General features: G+C 46.6%; 1 protein-coding gene across 2 annotated transcripts in view; it reads left to right on the forward strand.

Moving 5' to 3' along the window:
- The window catches only part of CHN2 (chimerin 2), a 481,322-nt gene that overhangs the window by 220,334 nt on the left and 241,681 nt on the right, over window positions 1-19,307 (forward strand). For both annotated transcript variants that reach the window (XM_073677920.1, XM_073677921.1), the window contains exon 3: window positions 14,023-14,078. In XM_073677920.1, coding sequence (XP_073534021.1) covers window positions 14,023-14,078 — 56 coding nt within the window. The remainder of the gene's footprint in view (window positions 1-14,022; window positions 14,079-19,307) is intronic.

Raw genomic sequence — 19,307 nt, forward strand, 5'->3', positions numbered from 1 at the left:
CATGCCGCTGCAAGATGCTGTGGTAGCCATGCTGGTTCAGTATGCCTTCAATTTTGAATAAATCCCCAACAGTGTCACCAGCAAAGCACCCCCACATCGTCACACCTCCTCTTCCATGCTTCACGGTGGGAACCAGGCATGTAGAGTCCATCCGTTCACCTTTTCTGCGTCGCACAAAGACACCGTGGTTGGAACCAAAGATCTCAAATTTGGACTCCTCAGACCAAAGCACAGATTTCCACTGGTCTAATGTCCATTCCTTGTGTTCTTTAGCCCAAACAAGTCTCTTCTGCTTGTTGCCTGTCCTTAGCAGTGGTTTCCTAGCAGCTATTTTACCATGAAGGCCTGCTGCACAAAGTCTCCTTTTAACAGTTGTTGAAGAGATGTGTCTGCTGCTAGAACTGTGTGTGGCATTGACCTGGTCTCTAATTTGAGCTGCTATTAACCTGCGATTTTTGAGGCTGGTGACTCGGATAAACTTATCCTCAGAAGCAGAGGTGACTCTTGGTCTTCCTTTCCTGGGGCAGTCCTCATGTGAGCCAGTTTCTTTGTAGCGCTTGATGGTTTTTGCAACTGTACTTGGAGACACTTTCAAAGTTTTCCCAATTTTTCGGACTGACTGACCTTCATTTCTTAAAGTACTGATGGCCACTCGTTTTTCTTTACTTAGCTGCTTTTTTCTTGCCATAATACAAATTCTAACAGTCTATTCAGTAGGACTATCAGCTGTGTATCCACAAGACTTCTGCACAACACAACTGATGGTCCAAACCCCATTTATAAGGCTAGAAATCCCACTTATTAAACCTGACAGGGCACACTTGTGAAGTGAAAACCATTTCCGGTGACTACCTCTTGAAGCTCATCAAGAGAATGCCAAGAGTGTGCAAAGCAGTCATCAAAGCAAAAGGTGGCTACTTTGAAGAACCTAGAATATCAGACATATTTTCAGTTGTTTCACACTTTTTTGTTAAGTATTTAATTCCACATGTGTTAATTCATAGTTTTGATGCCTTCAGTGTGAATGTACAATTTTCATAGTCATGAAAATACATATAAATCTTTAAATGAGAAGGTGTGTCCAAACTTTTGGTCTGTACTGTATATGGAAGAGTACTTCTTTAATTCAGAAAAAGAAAGTTAACTCAGTTAAAAATTGATGGCAGCAACACATCTCAAAAAAGTTGCGATAGGACTCGCTCCCCGGTCCTCCCTTCACACTTGCCATTGGGAGATCAGCGGCCCTAGCCGCTGATCTCCCGACGGTAGCCGCATGGAGGTCTGCTGCTCGCAGCGGAAGTACCCGCACAGGCAGCGCCGCTCCCCGGTCCTCACTAATACGGTTCACTGATTGGTCGCGGCCAATTGGCTAAAGTCAATAAATTTTCCCAGTTTTTTGCTGTAAAATAAGGGGTCTCGGCTTATACTCAGGTCACCACGCACAGGCAGCATGTGACCCCCGGCTGCAGCTGGCTCTTGCTTCCGCTTATGTCACGACTATTTGCGGCTGCAGCCAAGGGGTCTCCTGTTTCGCATTCCACGGTGAGTGATGGGCTGTGGGCGGGGTTATTCCCCATCCCGTCACACCCGGCGTCCACCGCACGCGCATTTATTGACAGAGCGCGCTGTGGATGCTGGGTGTGACACGATGGGGGATAACCCCGCCCACAGTCCGTCATTCACCGTGGTACGCGGAACAGGAGACCCCTGGCTGCAGCCGCAAATAGTCGTGATGTAAGCGGAAGCAAGAGCCGGCTGCAGCCAGGGTATTACGTGCTGGCTGTGCGTGGTCAGCGATGTTGTCACAAGCAGTATTGACAACATGACGTAATTACAAAATTCATTAGGGGCCCCGGGGGCATACATTGGGGGGTTAATTTAAAGTAGTGCCCAACCCATTTAAACACTGCTTCGCTGATTAGTCGCGCCCGGTCAGCCGCATACATATTCTAGAATACCCGATGCGTTAGAATCGGGCCACCATCTAGTTGTAACAATAATTGTGTGCAAAAAGAGCATGTTAGAGAGCAGAGCCTTTCAAAAGCAAAGATGGTCAGAGGTTCATCACTCTGTGAACAACTGTATTTAAAAATTGTGGAACAATTTCAGAAAAATGCTCCTCAATGTAAAATTGCAAGGACTTTGAATATTCCACCATCTGCAGTACATAATATCATCAAAATATTTAGAGATTCTGGTGGAAGCCACGTGCACAAAGGACAAGGCCAGTGGTCATTAAATGCTCATCTACGGGCCCTCAAGTGGCACTGCATTAAAAACAAGCATGATTTACTGCATGAGCTCAAGCATACTTCCAGAAATCATTGTCTGGGAACACAGTATGCCGTGCAATCCACAAATGCAAGTTAAAGCTCTATCATGAGAAGAAGCCATGTGTCTTCTCTGGGTCAAAGCTCATTTAAAATGGGCTGAGGCAAAATAGAAAACGGTTCTGTGTATAGATGAATCAAAATGTGAAATTCTTTATGGAAACCACAAACACGGGGTTTTGCAGGATCAAGAGGAGAAGAATCATCCAGCTTGTTATCAGTGCACAGTTCAAAACCATGCATCTCTGATGGTATGGGGTTGCATTCCTGCCTATGGCATGGACAGCTTATGAATCTTGAAATGCACATCAATGCTGAGCATTATATAGAGGTCTTAGAACAACATATGTTCCCATCCTGGCAACGTCTACTTCACTGAAGCCCTTGCCAATTTCAGCAAGGCAATTCTAAACCACATACTGCATCCATCACCATACCATGGCTTCGCAGAAGAAGAGTTTGGGTGATGATCTGGCCACCTGAAAACAAGACCTTTCGCCAATAGAAAACATTTGACCCATTATAAAGCAAAAAATCTTGCAAAGAAGACCCCGTACTGTTGAGCAGCTAGAATCTTGCATCAGACGAGAATGGGACAACATTCCTCTCCCAAAACTCCAGCAATTGGTCTCCTCACTTCCCAGACGTTTACAGACTGTTTTAAAAAGGAGATGGACCGCGCCCAACTTTTTTGACATGTGTTGCTGCGAATAGTTAATATTTTCAAATGAAATGGAAAAATGTCTAACTTTTAACTTCTGATATGAGTTCTGTTGCCGCCATGCAGATGATCATTTCTGATACATACATGGATCCTTGAGTTCATTCACACATGGAGATAGTGCTGTTTACTATCACATTATTAATGCTCCACAAAACCCACATGTAAACAGATTTGGTCAATTTGAGTTTTAGGAAAATTGTTTCAGAACTATTCTCATTGAAAATCACAACTGCAGTTTCCACCATTGATGTGAAAGTTAGCAGGTAAAAGTCCTGCAAAGTAGGCGCAAGATTAAAAGGCACAATGTATAAGGTGATCAGGGAGACATAGATGGTAATAAAACTTTTCTACCCTTTCTATGGAAAGTTCGTTAGTCTCTGAAAGTCTCTGCTCCAGCAGCTGCGTAATCTTCATACTAATGTAGAACTTGCATGGACATTGAGAAACATCCTTGCTGAGTCTTATGTGGACCAGCTTGGTGTTTTAAGACGTTTGTTTGGCCAATAGTAATTAACTTCTTGATAGGGTGCATGAAAGAGGGTTTTCTAGATCAGGAAAGCCCTATAATAGTGTTTTTGTTGATGGTAACTATTAGCCCATCTACCTTTTTGGCTGGTGGTTGTACTACCGTAATTCTTTGGGAAGCTTTATCTGTTTATAAGGTTCAAATGAAGATCTCAATTCTGTACAACAAAAGAGAATAACATCTTAAACTTGTTTATAACACATATAGTCATTCTACTATTGTCAGGCTTTATATACAGACATTTAGCTAAGTAATACTATCATTGTCAGATATTTACATCGAGATATAGTGTAATGAGTCTGGTCCTCCAGAAAACAATTACCTGAACTCTTAGTTACCATAGAGATACACGCTGATGCTCATTTCTGTCGTTCTCTCGTGTCCCTGAGCAGTAATGTTTTCACAGTGAAGCACTTTCATCTTAAGCTGCAAATTGTTGCTCGGAAACACTTATATCTCAGCCATCATTGGAGATTATTCACGGAGAGAAAGATGAATTTTCCTTATTCGTATGATTTACCTAATGACTTAAGCCCCGTTCACATTATGTCTCTACAGTGTATCTGGAGGTTCTGTCTGAATCCCAATGAAAATGTGAATCAGACAAACCCCCAACAGAGCAATAGGCTGCTGTGACCTGAGTGGAGTTCAGTTGAACTCAATTTATGCATTTTTTTTTTAAGTGTCCATCTTTTCGGGCAAGAACAGAAACATAGGGCCGATTCATTAAGATTGGTGTTTCGTATGCCAATCTTAATGGTGGGTGTGCAGGAGTAAGATGCGCCTAATTCATTACAAGGCGCACACCACTAAAGTGATTTAACTTTTGAAGAACTTGTTGGGCGAGCTTTCTTTAAGATTCTTTAAGTATGATGATTTGTTTTCTAGACGCATTTCCAGTGCGTGATGGCTCCTTACAGACTACATGTCCTATAATGCTTTGGCCTAGTATCTCAGTTGGCTTCTGACCCACCTACTGCACCTCCCTGATATTGTCTCAGCTCACCTACTTCACTTCCCAGAGTCATCATATTTTTGAGAGGACGGACATAGGCATACAGTTATATGAAAAAGTTTGGGCACCCCTATTAATCTTAAGCTTAATGTTTTATAAAAATTGGTGTTTTTGCAACAGCTATTTCAGTTTGATATATGTAATAACTGTTGGACACAGTAATGTTTCTGCCTTGAAATGAGGTTTATTGTACTAACAGAAAATGTGCAATCTGCATTCAAACAAAATTTGACAGGTGCATAAGTATGGGCACCCTTACCATTTTCTTGTTTTAAATACTCCTACCTACTTTTTACTGACTTACTAAAGCACTTCTTTTGGTTTTGTAACCTCATTGAGCTTTGAACTTCATAGCCAGGTGTATGCAATCATGAGAAAAGCTACTTAAAGTCACCACTTGCAAGTTGTTCTCCTGTTTGAATCTCCTCTGAAGAGTGGCATCATGGGCTCCTCAAAACAACTGTCAAATGATCTGAAAACAAAGATTATTCAACATAGTTGTTCAGGGGAAGGATACAAAAAGCTGTCTCAGAGATTTAACCTGTCAGTTTCCACTGTGAGGAACATAGTAAGGAAATGGAAGAACACAGGGACAGTTCTTGTTAAGGCCAGAAGTGGCAGGCCAAGAAAAACATCAGAAAGGCAGAGAAGAAGAATGGTGAGATCAGTCAAGGACAATCCTCAGACCACCTCCAGAGAGCTACAGCATCAACTTGCTGCAGATGGTGTCACTGTGCATCGGTCAACTATACAACGCACTTTGCACAAGGAGAAGCTGTATGGGAGAGTGATGCGAAAGAAGCCGTTTCTGCAAGCACGCCACAAACAGAGTCGGCTGAGGTATGCAAAAGCACATTTGGAGAAGCCAATTTCTTTTTGGAAGAAGGTCCTGTGGACTGATGAAACCAAGATTGAGTTGTTTGGTCATACAAAAAGGCGTTATGCATGGCGGCAAAAAAACACAGCATTCCAAGAAAAACACTTGCTACCCACAGTAAAATTTGGTGGAGGTTCCATCATGCTTTGGGGATGTGTGGCCGATGCCGCCACCGGGAATCTTGTTAAAGTTGAGGGACGCATGGATTCCACTCAGTATCAGCAGATTCTTGACAATAATGTTCAAGAATCAGTGACAAAGTTGAAGTTACGCAGGGGATGTGTAGCATCGGCGTCTCTGCCCCGTGCTAGGCAGAGACGCCGTCCCTCTCACCTCCCCACTCCTGGCGCGGCGTCCTCCAGCGCTTCTCTCCCCGCTGCTTCCGGCACGCGCTCCTTCCCCGGCAGTGTGCTTAGGGCATGCGCGCGCGCGCTCCCCCGCTCTTAAAGGGACCGCGCGCGCCGTCCTAAGGAGTCCCCGGCCAATTGCCGGAGGACCTCCCATTTATAAGGCACCTCCTCCAAAATGGAGGTGCCCGAGCTATGTTGTTTGCACTGTGTCTCACCTGTGCTTCAGCCCTCAGGTTCCGCTGCTAGCCTGACTTCCCGTCCTGCATGCCAGCCTGTTACTTGCCTAGTCCGTCAGACCGCTCACCTGGGAGCATCTTCTACTTACCTGCCTTGTCTGCCAGTCCGCTCACCTGGGAGCGTCCTTCAGTTACCTGCCTGTTACCTGCCTTGTCTGCTGACTGCTCACCTGGGAGCGCCCACCAGTCACCTGCCTGTCTCCTGCCTCGTCTGTCAGACTGCTCACCTGGGAGCGTCCACCAGTTACCTGACTGTTTCCTGCTGTCTCAGTCTGCCCGCTCACCTGGGAGCGCCCGCCAGCTACCTGTCAGGTACCCGCCTCGCCTGTCTACCCAGAGACTGCCCCGGTCACTTGCCGTGACCACCTGCCTATCTACCCAGAGACTGCCCCGGTCACTTGCCGTGACCACCTGCCTATCTACCCAGAGACTGCCCCGGTCACTTGCCGTGACCACCTGCCTATCTACCCAGAGACTGCCCCGGTCACTTGCCGTGACCTCCTGCCTATCTACCCAGAGACTGCCCCCATCACTTGCCGTGACCACCTGCCTGTCTACCCAGAGACTGTCCCCGTCACTTGCTGTGACTACCTGCTTGCCCTCCCTGGGAGTCACCCGCTTCCTTACAAGAACTTCCCCCTTGTATTGCAGCTCAGAGGTTCCACTTCCCGGACCCGTAACAGGATGGATCTTTCAGCAAGACAATGATCCAAAACACCGCTCAAAATCTACTCAGGCATTCATGCAAAGGAACAATTACAATGTTCTGGAATGGCCATCCCAGTCCCCAGACCTGAATATCATTGAACATCTGTGGGATCATTTGAAGAGGGCTGTCCATGCTCGGCGACCATCAAACTTAACTGAACTGGAATTGTTTTGTAAAGAGGAATGGTCAAAAATACCTTCATACAGGATCCAGGAAATCATTAAAAGCTACCGGAAGAGTCTAGAGGTTGTTATTTTTGCAAAAGGAGGATCTACTAAATATTAATGTCACTTTTCTGGTGAGGTGCCCATACTTATGCACCTGTCAAATTTTGTTTGAATGCAGATTGCACATTTTCTGTTAGTACAATAAACCTCATTTCAAGGCAGAAACATTACAATGTCAAACAGTTATTACATATATCAAACTGAAATAGCTGTTGCAAAACCACCAATTTTTATAAAACATTAAGCTTAAGATTAATAGGGGTGCCCAAACTTTTTCATATAACTGTATGTGGAACTGAATCTGCGCAGCATCTGGACCAACTAGCACATGCCACTTGTAATAAGATTCTGTTTTGGCCAATGTAGATGACAGCACAGAGGACTACCTATTCATTGAACCACTAAGCATTTTGGTTAAAATGGACAGAACATTATCAGGAAAACACAGGCGCAGTTAAGGGTTCAGCTCGGAGGCAAAGGGAAGGGGGGGAAACATCTGAGCCTCTAACCAGGTACCCTTATTACAACTACGGTGGCACACCCTAATTGTGGGTATGGGGGAACCTCAGCAGATGGCCACGCTGTAACTGAAAACAAATCTCTAGACAAAGACCAACTGATATTACCGCCATACGGTGACCATATAGTGGTAGATACCAGTCCTGCTGTACATGTAAGAGATTACAGTACAATTATAGAGAGGGACTTACAGGTGACATTCTTTCTTATGGAATTGGTCACTATTCCTCTCTAAGTGCCCTAGAAAACAATATCCACATTTTGCCGCTAGAAAGTGATAATGCCCCATGTGCACCATTGACAGTCACAATACTCGATACTCTGAGAGCCCCAATAATGCTTCTCAAGTGCTTATTTAACATTTAATAATGTCCCCCCTTGTAGAGCTCCTCTATACACAGTATGATGGGCCCACAGCAGCCCTATACATAGTATGATAGGCCCACAGCACCCTCATGCACAGTACGATTGACCCACAGTTCCCAAATAGATTTTATGATATCCCCACTTCTCCCCCTATACACAGTATGATGAATCCCAAAGTGGTCCTCACACTGTATGATGGCACCTGCACTGTATAATGGTCCCCGCAATGTATAATAGACCCCACTCTGTATATTGCCCCCCACAGTAGCCCCAACACTGTATAATGGCCCCCACATTGTATAATAGCCTCCTACCGCAGTAACCCTCAAACTGTATAATGGCCCTGACTATAGCTCCCACACTGTATAATGGCTGTGACAGTAGGCCCCAAACTTTATAATGGCATCGCACTAGCTCCCACGCTTTATAATAGCACCCACACTTTGAGGCCCCCCACAGTAGTCCCTACAATGTATGAGGACCCCCCACAGAATCCCCCACACTGTATGTGGGTCTCCCACAGTAGTCCCCACACTTTATAAGGTCCCCCCAAACTGTATGAGGGGCCCCCATACTTTATTATGCCCCCACAGTAACACCACAAGTTTTAATTAAAATAAAAACATCATATACTCACCTAATCCTGGAATCAGATGAGTCCACCTTTAAAGCTCCAGCGCACACACTGAACATCAGAGTCACCATGTCGGGACTCTGATGTCCTATCCTGGCGCTTCTGTCCCTACATCATGCCGTTCTGTACATCGCAGGCATAAAGCGATCTGGGGTCTACAAAAGGAGAATGTTAGTGCAAAGAGGATATGTCTCCCTGCTCTACCACACAGCTTAACTATATCAGCGTGCGCAAGAAAGTCTAAGATCCAGCATCACTTGAGTCACAGTACAAACGGATAAGGAACATTTTTTTAAAAGAAACACATTAGTGATGAGCGAGCACTAAAATGCTCGGGTGCTCGTGTCATGCAAATTGGAATGCTCAGATACTCGACCCGAGCAACGAGCCCAATGTAAGTCTATGGGAAACTCGAGCATTTTTCCAGCAGCCCCCTTGGAGGTCTGCAGGGGGCCTAAAAATTGCCCAAATCGATGGGAACAGTGCTCAAATGACATGGGAACAGCATGGGGAAGACCCCTGGAAGCATCTCTAACTCCCAGGTCACTGCTGTGAACAATGTTGTCAGAGTATTACGCCACTTTTACTGAGTCACATTAAAACATACAAAAACTAAACCAAAATGGATTTTCCTGGGAAAAATGTTAAGGAACATCCTTTCCAGAGTAATGACTTGTATATAAGGCAAAATAAATAACCAAAAACAAAAATGATCCTCCACACCTTGGGCTATGTTCACACGTAGCGTTTTTGCACTTTTGTATTGCTTTCAACTGTGAAAAATACGTTTACCAGTAAATGTCATTTTAACAATTTACTACCTTATCTGGCCATGTGGTGTGTGAGACATGATCAGGCACATCCTGTTTCATTTATGAAGGAGGGACTCTGAAAGTCACAAAGCCTATTTTTATAGGGCCATCAGGCGGCCCTTACTATTTTTAAAGGGCCAGCAGTTGGCCCTCACTATTGTTAGAGGGCCATCAGCTGGCTATGCTTTGTTGTTCCCATTATTAAAGAGCGGGTCTCCTATACTGTTATTGCGTATGCAGTGACTGAAAGGGTTGCCCAAATTTTGTAAAAACCCCAATACCAATTTGAAGAAACATAGAGGAGGGCCTCAGTAATAAAATGTTTTCCTTATAAAGGAGCGGTTCTGCTATACAGTTATTGCGTATGCAGTGACTGCAAGGGCTGCCTACATTTTCGACGCATTCCAATACCCCTTTGAAGAGACATAGAGGATGGCCTCAGTAACAAAATGTTCCCATTATAAATGCACGGTTCTGCTATACAGTTATTACGTATGCAATGACTGCAACGGCTGTCTAAATTTTTGACACATCCCAATACCCCTTTGAAGAGACATAGAGAAGGGCCTCAGTAACAAAATGTTCCCATTATAAAGGAGCGGTTCTGCTATACAGTTATTGTATATGCAGTGACTGCAACGGCTGCCGAAATTTTCGACGCATCCCAGTACCCCTTTGAAGAGATATAGAGGGCCTCAGTAAAAAATTTTTTCCCATTATAAAGGAGTGGGTCTCCTATTCTGTTCTTGCGTATGCAGTGACTGCAAGGGCTGCCAAAAATTTGGACACACTCCAAGAGACGTAGAGGAGGGCCTCATTAAAAAATGTTCCCATTATAAAGGATCAGGTCTTCCAAACTTGTAATGCTCATGCACTAAGTGCATGGGCTGAAAAACATTTACCCCTGTGGGTATACATGAACATACTGTATAACAAACATTTCCTACGGGCATCATAAACACGCTTAAAAAAAATGATGTGGGTGTTACATCACGGTCTCCCTGGTGATATGGTGGTGGAGGATGAGGAGAAGGAGGAGGACAACAGAAAATAGACAAAATCAGGAAGCTTATACCCATGTCTGGATGTGAAGTGGTGCATGGGTATATCAAAAAAAAAAGACACTGGATTTGAGTTTGTTACGCTGCTATCATTCGGTGGTGTTGAGATGTTCGGCCAAATCCAGCCCTTGTTCATTTTTATAAGGCATCCGCCTGTCAACTGAAAATGCTATCAGTTATAATTTCCCCGTCGGCACTAAAAACCTGCTCTGATAAAACGCTAGCGGCAGGGTAGGCCAGGACCTCCAAGGCTTTGAGAGCCAGTTCATGCCATGGGTCCAGCTTGGATACCCAATAATTATAAGGCACAGAGGAATCACGGAGGACATTGGTACGGTTGGCAAGGTACTCCTTCAGAATCTTTGTAAAATTATCCCTCCTTGTGAGAGTACCCCGCGCATCAGGGCTTGTGCGATGGGTGGGTCTGAGAAAACTCTCCCAGACCTTTGACAGTGTTCCCTTGCCTCTTCTGGATCATATTTGTGTCTCTCTTGCCTGTACTGCTTGGCTGTCCAGCGAACTGTGACCTCTGCCGCCAGCGTTTTCAGATGGGAATTTTTTTAATAATTCCGCAACAAGGGCCTTCTGGTACTGCACCATTTTAGTAGACCTGTCCGCCGTGAGAGTGAGAGATAAAAAGTTTTCCTTGTAGCTTGGGTCTAGAAGTGTCACGAACCAGTAATGACTGTCACCCAAAATTTGGAGAACTCGAGGGTTATGGGAAAGGCAGCGTAACATAAATTCAGCCATGTGTGCCAGGCTGCTAACAGGCAAGACTTCCGTGTCCTCAGCAAGAGGACGACTGACTATGCTCTCCTCATCATCCTCCTCCCTCTCCTCAGGCCATCCAAGCTCAACATACGGTATGACAGTTGTGTGGGTAGTACTATCTATAGCGCATGAAACTAGCTCCTGTTCTTCCTCCTCCTTCTCTTCCTCATTGTCACCGAATCCACGTTGGGATGAGATGAGGCTGGGCTATGTGGAATCACCCTGTATGGTTCCTTGCTCCATCTCATCGTGCTCCGCCTGCAATGCCTCCTTTTTAATTGTGAGCAGCGATTGTTTCAGAAGACAGCGAAGCGGGATGGTGACGCTAATTATGGTGTCATCGCCGCTCACCATCTTGGTGGAGCCCTCAAAGTTTTGGAGGATGGCACTGTTGTCTGACATCCATGCCCACTCCTGAGCTCTTATGTGTGGAGGCTGACCTGAATACCGACGGACGTTTTCAAGCTGGTACTCAACAACTGCCCTGTGCTGCTCACAAATCTTTCCCAACATAAACAACGTTGAGTTCAAACGCGTCAGGACATCGCACACCAGTCTGTGAGCTGGAAGCTGCAAACGCTGCTGAAGCATGGCAAGGGCGGCGGAAGCTGTAGCTGACTTTATAAAATGGACACACATGCAGCGTACTTTGACAAGCAGATCTGGCAGATCTGGGTAGGTTTTGAGAAACTGTTGAACCACTAGGTTGAGCACATAGGCAAGGCATGGTATGTATATGAGCTCGCCTCGCTTCAGAGCCGCCACCAGGTTCCGGTCATTGTCATGACCATGCCTGGCTGTAGGTTCAGCGGTGACAGCCACAGATATGCCTGCTCTTTCAGAGTTGTCAACAACTCTTCAGTGGTGTGCGGTTTGTCACCTAAGCATATTTGCTTCAGCACAGCCTGTTGCCGCCTGGCCAAGGCAGTGCTGCAATGCTTCAAGCTTCCGACTGATGTGGTCATTTCGGAGATGGAGGCTGAAGAGGAGGAGGTGCAGGAGCTACAAAATGTGGGGGCAACCCTGATTGACCCAGGGCCCGCAATCCTCGGTGTCTGGAGGACGTGTTCCGTCCCAAGGTCCGACTTGGTCCCGGCTTCCACTATATTAACTAACTCAGTGAGATGTACCGTCCCTGCCCACAAATTGCTGGATTTGTACTGCAGTAATATGTGATACGTCTGACGGACGCCCACGCTTTTAAATACCAGCCTTGTAGTTTCCTGTTATTGTCAGAGACCATGTGTGAATAGCTTCACCAACGCACTGCTGCCAAACTGTAAAAGGAGGATAATATTTTGCACGGTCCCTACAAATTGCTGGATTTCTAGCACAGTAATATGTGATACGTCTCACGGACCCCCACGCTTTTAAATACCGGCCTTGCAGTTTACTATTATTGGCAGCGACCATGTGTGAATAGCTTCATCAACACACTGCTGCCAAACTGTAAAAGGAGGATAATATTTTGCACGGTCCCTACAAATTGCTGGATTTATACCACAGTAATATGGGATCACGTCTGATGATGGAAAAGATTTGGCTGTATTCTGCAGTGCTAATAATCAAATGGAGCAGTAAAATGTTTAACTCTGTTACTTTTTAAGAAAATAATCAGGATTTAGAGAAAAAAAAAAGCTCTGATTTCTAGTCCAATGGCTATCTGTAACAGGCAGCAGCAACAGAGAACGTGCAATGGACACTATTGTGCTGTATAGTGTTCACAAATTTCTCTACCTGCCTAACTCCTGCTATCACCACTGAATATATGCAGCTGGATTAGTCCTCAGAAGGACTGTTAGTTCAGATGGTTATGTATCTTGGTGTGGAATACCTATACCTAACTACCAATTCTGTCCCTCACACAGCAGCACCTCTCCCTACTCTGCCTGTCTGAAGGTTAGACAGTGATGAGCATAGTGGCACCAGGTCTTATATAGACCCGATGACTCTATGCGGCCAGCCAATAACTGTAATGCCACAACCAAGATGGCTACCGGCATTATAGTGCGTGGCAGACAATCCCTGCATGTTCATTGGCTCTCTAAAGATCGCCAAACATGCAGGGCGGGGACCCGAGCTCCCGCCCGAGCATCCCAGAAATACTTTACGAGCAGTGAGATGCTCGGGCGAGTACCGAGCAGTGACGAGCACGCTCGCTCATCACTAAAAAACATATTTCATAATTTCTTGTTTTTAATTGTAGAATTGATTGGAACTAGTTAATTGATATTAAAAACACCTTTAATAATGTAAGATAGGTTATGTGTAACTAAATCCTGGTAGAAAGCTCCAAATGTTGTTATCTCTTTAAGGCCCATTATTTTGTCACGCCTGGGCGTGCTTGTATTAAAAATAATAGAAACAGCTGGTGTAGTGGTGATGTCACGTCAATAACGCTGCAGCCAATCACTGCACTCAGTAACTTGTGCCGTCTGCATCGGCTGAGCTCAGTGATTGGCAGCAGTGCTGTGGTATTGACATTACCACTGCAGACAGTAAACAGTGCAGACACACAGTGCTGGACCTAGGGAGGGTGAGCACCTGATGTTATTAATTGTAACACAGAACACCAATAATGTGGAGAATGCTGAAAGGCAAACACCTTAAAATTGAAGGTTATGCACAAAGTACTTGGCACAGCGGAAAACAAGACACAAATATATGCTGTATGATGCTTTATCAACTATGGTCCAAACATGATATCCACAGAAACTGATAAGGTATTATAGGAAGAACTGGTCTTTAGAACATACTGTAAGTCTTTAAAGATTATTTTCCTTAATTCTTAGGCCTTTTGGAAAAATAAGAATAAAAAGAGATTGAGAAAGATTGTAATATATTTCTGTTGTCAATTATCTGTAGTATATCAGCTGCAACAAGAAGCTCCAAGGCCCAGAAGAATCGTATCACCTCGGGAGGTAAGTCTTCAATCATTTTTTTAGGAGCTTTTTGATAAAGATTCAGTATATAAATAATACATAGATGTACATATAAACTTGATGTGTCTAGCTCATATACAGTATAGGTGCATCTGTTAATATATCGGTTTGTGGAGTGGATTGGACTATTGTGTAATTTTAAGTGGTTGGATGATAATTTGCGGTATACTCTCAGACTTCCCTTACTAATTACAAATCTATCAATGAAGCTGAACGTGTACCCTAATGGTAAAAATATATAAAACAAATACAAATGTGAAGTCTTTTTTGTAACGACTATGTAAACCTTTGCGCTGTTTTTTTATTGTTGCTTTCAACGTGCAGAATTAAGCTTAATAAATAGTCTTTATTAAACATTTTCTACCATTGTTGCTGCTGTAGAGTCTGTGTAACTTCAATGATGGGACTCCTGCTGCTTCTGACATAGATCCAATATCACACTGCTTGTGGCTATGTTGGCTATATCTGCTCTACCTTTCTCTCTTTCAGTGTTTAGGCCATGTTCACACTTTCATTATCTGGTAAGCATTTTTCATCAGTATTTGTAAGCCAAAACCAGGAGTGGGTGATAAATACAGAAGTGGTGATGTGTTTCTATTATACTTTTCCTCTGATTGTTCCTCTCCTGGTTTTGACTTACAAATACTGATGTAAAATACAGACCAAATACTGAACCGTGGGAATGTGGACTTAGTGTCAGACAGTTCAGCTGCACAGGGACTTTTGTGGGGGCAGAGGGGACCGCACTGTGCCCTAAACCTGGCTTCCCTTTCATGAATAATGTGTAAATTCATGTATCTAATATATATAATTGTCTTATCCCGTCTGTCTGTCTTTCTGTCTGTCCAGGAAATCCCACGTCGCTGATTGGTCAGGCCGCGGCCAATCAGCGATGCGGGATTTCAGAAAAAGATGGCAGCCGTTAGCGGCTCACCCACACCCGCTCACCCTCACCCGCTCACCCTCACACGCTCACCCTCACCCGCTCACCCTCACACGCTCACCCTCACCCTCAGACGCTCACCCTCAAACGCTCACCCTCACACGCTCACCCTCAAACGCTCACCCTCAGACACTCACCCTCATGCTCTCACGCTCTCACGCTCTGACGCTCACGCTCTGACACTCACGCTCACACGCTCTGACGGTCACGCTCACGCTATGACGCTCACGCTCGGACGCTCATGCTCGGACGCTCACGCTCTGACGCTCACGCTCTGACGCTCGGACGCTCACGCTCGGATGCTCACGCTCACGCTCGGACGCTCGCGCTCGGACGCTCACGCTCACACTCTGACACTCACGCTCGGACGCTCATGCTCTGACGCTCACGCTCGGATGCTCACGCTCGGATGCTCACGCTCGGACGCTCACGCTCTCACGCTCGGACGCTCACACTCACGCTCTGATGCTCACGCTCGGATGCTCACACTCAGACGCTCACGCTCACGCTCTGACGCTCACGCTCGGACACTCACACTCAGACTCTCACGCTCTGACGCTCACGCTCGGACACTCACACTCAGACGCTCACGCTCTGACGCTCACGCTCGGACACTCACACTCAGACGCTCACGCTCTGACGCTCACGCTCTGACGCTCACGCTCACGCTCTGACGCTCATGCTCACGCTCTGACGCTCACACTCTGACGCTCACGCCCTGACACTCACGCCCTGACGCTCACGCTCGGACGCTCACGCTCACGCTCGGACGCTCACGCTCGGACGCTCACGCTCTGACGCTCACTCTCTGACGCTCACGCTCGGATGCTCACGCTCTGACGCTCACGCTCGGACGCTCACGCACAGACGCTCACGCTCTGACGCTCACGCTCGGACGCTCACACGGACGCTCACACTCACGCTCACTTTCTGACGCTCACTTTCTGACGCTCACTTTCTGACGCTCACGCTCGGACGCTCACGCTCGGACTCTCACGCTCAGACGCTCACGCTCTGACGCTCACGCTCTGACTCTCACGCTCTGACGCTCACGCTCGGACGCTCACGCTCTGACGCTCATGCTCACGCTCTGACGCTCACACTCTGACGCTCACGCCCTGACACTCACGCTCGGACGCTCACGCTCGGACGCTCATGCTCACGCTCGGACGCTCACGCTCGGACGCTCACTCTCTGACGCTCACGCTCGGATGCTCACGCTCTGACGCTCACGCTCGGACGCTCACGCTCGGACGCTCACGCACAGACGCTCACGCTCACGCTCTGACGCTCACGCTCGGACGTTCACACTCGGACGCTCACACGGACGCTCACACGGACGCTCACTTTCTGACGCTCACTTTCTGACGCTCACGCTCTGACGCTCACGCTCGGACGCTCACTCTCGGACTCTCACGCTCAGACGCTCACGCTCGGACGCTCACGCTCTGACGTTCACGCTCTGACTCTCGGACGCTCACGCTCGGATGCTCACGCTCTGACGCTCACGCTCGGACGCTCACGCTCGGACTCTGACGCTCGGACTCGGACGCTCACGCTCTGACGCTCACGCTCGGGCGCTCACGCTCTGACGCTCACACTCACGCTCGGACGCTCACGCTCTCACGCTCGGACGTTCACGCTCTGATGCTCATGCTCACGCTCTGACGCTCACGCCCTGACGCTCCCGCTCTGACGCTCCCGCTCTGACGCTCACGCTCGGACGCTCACACTCCTGCTCTGACGCTCACGCTCGGACGCTCACGCTCTTTCGCTCATTCTCGGACTCTCACACTCAGACGCTCACACGCTCACGCTCTGACGTTCACTCTCTGACTCTCGGACGCTCACGCTCGGATGCTCACGCTCTGACGCTCACACTCGGACGCTCACCCTCGCACGCTCACCCTCGGACGCTCACCCTCGGACGCTCACCCTCACACGCTCACCCTCACACGCTCACATTCTCACGCTCCCACGCTCACCCTCACACGCTCACATGCTCACCCTCACACGCTCCCACGCTCGCTCCCATGCTCACCCTCACACTCTCACCCTCACACGCTCACCCGCTCACACGCTCACCCTGTGCTAGCCGGTCATCTCCCGGCTGCTCCCAGCAGAAGTTCCCCGACCAGCGGCCTCGCTCCCCGGTCCTCCAAAATTCATTAGGGACCCCGGGAGGATACATTGGGGGGTTAATTTAAAGTAGTGCACAACCCATTTAAACACTGCTTCGCTGATTAGTCGCGCCCGGTCGGCAGCATACATATTCTAGAATACCCGATGCGTTAGAATCGGGCCACCATCTAGTAATGTATAAGCATCTGCATATGTTATATATATGTGAGCGTATGTGTGCTTATTGTGCCTAATGTGAACATGCATGTGTATGTGCATTGTGAGTATGCTTATACAGGTGGGGTATGATAGATAGGGAGGCCTAGACACATAGTCATGCATTTAAGAGGACCGTTCACCAGTTTTAGCATGTTTGACTAGCCACATTATGGAATAGTAGCTGCGGTGCTAAATAAAATGTAATAAGGTAGAGAAGATCCTTCATGGACTGTAGAAGAAATCAGAACAGGCATAAAGTTGTGCTAGTACATAAGAGTGAGTGAAGACAATAGCATCCTAGGCACAGACCTCATGTCCTGCATTTTCTATTAGGAGGGGCATGTTCACATTAGAAAATCTGAAACTGGGAGCAGATTGCAAACCGCACATCAAGGTGTCTAAAAATAAATGAAAATTACAAACGAAAACTAAAACTGCAATATTTTTAACTCCAGGTAACAGCTAAGATATGTAGAATTGTTTTTTTTCCATGCCAAAGGTGTCCATGGACTTTAACAATGGCGGAATATCTCTCGCTGGGTTTAGAGCATCATGGCCCTCACTTTGCCACCTCAAGCTTAGCTCTGACACATATTTATACTCTCACAATACAAATTCTAATGAAAAGTAACTGGCATCTTTCTTAATGTGACATGACAGGCAGCATTCAGTGCTAATGTTGGATGACACTGGTGTTTGTCAAATGTATAAATGTAAGATAAGTATACAGCCTGAGCTTTATTAGACTGCAGTCAATTTCTATCTTAGACCACCGTACCACAATGCACATGAAGTGCTGGACTCCCAAAGGCACAGCGGGTGCTAGTGCCAGTCCTGATTATACAGTATCTTCAAAGCCACGGAACATTAATATTTCATTTTGGATAATACATTTTCATAAGTTTCTGCACTTTCCATCATTTATCTGTAAAGAAAAATGTTTTCTTTTCCAAAAGTTGTATTTTTAGTTTGTGATTTAAAAATTCATTTTCAAGGGCTAACAAATCTTAAAACATGTACTGTATATCTTATTGCATAAATTGTGTTTCACACTTTTAAGAGATTTTTCTGGACATGAACATCATTCTTCAAGAGTTTGCAAAGCACCGGTGTCTCTGCTTCTTGCCCCTCTGCCCCAGCAGAGACGCCGACCCCCTTACCTCCGCAGCTGGAGTGTCCCGCTCCTCCATCCTCCCTCCACGCCAACTCTGCACGGGGTACGCGCACTGCGCACAGATCTCCGGGCACTGTGTTTAGGGCGTGTGCCTGTGCCCACTTACCAGCCGTGACTGCCTATCAGCTGTGCCCGCCTGTCTGTCTACCAGCCATGCCCACCTGCCTATCAGCCGTGCCCGCCTACCTGTCTACCCGCTATGCCACCTGCCTGTCTATTAGCCGTGCTAGCCTGCCTGTCCATCAGCCGCGTCAATTGACATAAGCCCGTGAGGGGCTGAAACGTTTTGTAGCTCTTTTTATGTGGAATAAATGAACTGATTTCCTACACGTGAGTGCCAGGACCTGTCTTTACCATTTGTAACTTATCTTCCACCTGCACCACCAAGGAATGCGGAGTGCCGACTATACCATTTTCCCCACAGCATGATGCTGTCACCATCACGTTTGATTATGGGGATGGTGTATACAGGGTTGATGTGTAGTTGTAGTTTTCCACCACACATAGTGTTTTGCATTTAGCCAAAAAAGTTTTACTTTGGTATCATCTGACCACAGCACCTTCTTCCACATGTGAGCTGTGTCCCATACATGGCTTTTTTCATATTGCAAACGGGCCTTTTTGTGGCTTGCTTTCAAAAATGGCTTTCTTCTTGCCACTCTTCCATACAGGCCAGATTTGTGGAGTATACAACTAATCATTGTCCTGTGGACAGATTTTCCCACCTGAGCTGTGGATCTCTGCAGCTCCT

Source organism: Phyllobates terribilis, unplaced genomic scaffold, assembly GCF_046119375.1.
Source record: "Phyllobates terribilis strain yellow unplaced genomic scaffold, ASM4611937v1 Scaffold_4__5_contigs__length_816908805, whole genome shotgun sequence".
In the NCBI taxonomy this organism is placed as follows: domain Eukaryota; kingdom Metazoa; phylum Chordata; class Amphibia; order Anura; family Dendrobatidae; genus Phyllobates; species Phyllobates terribilis.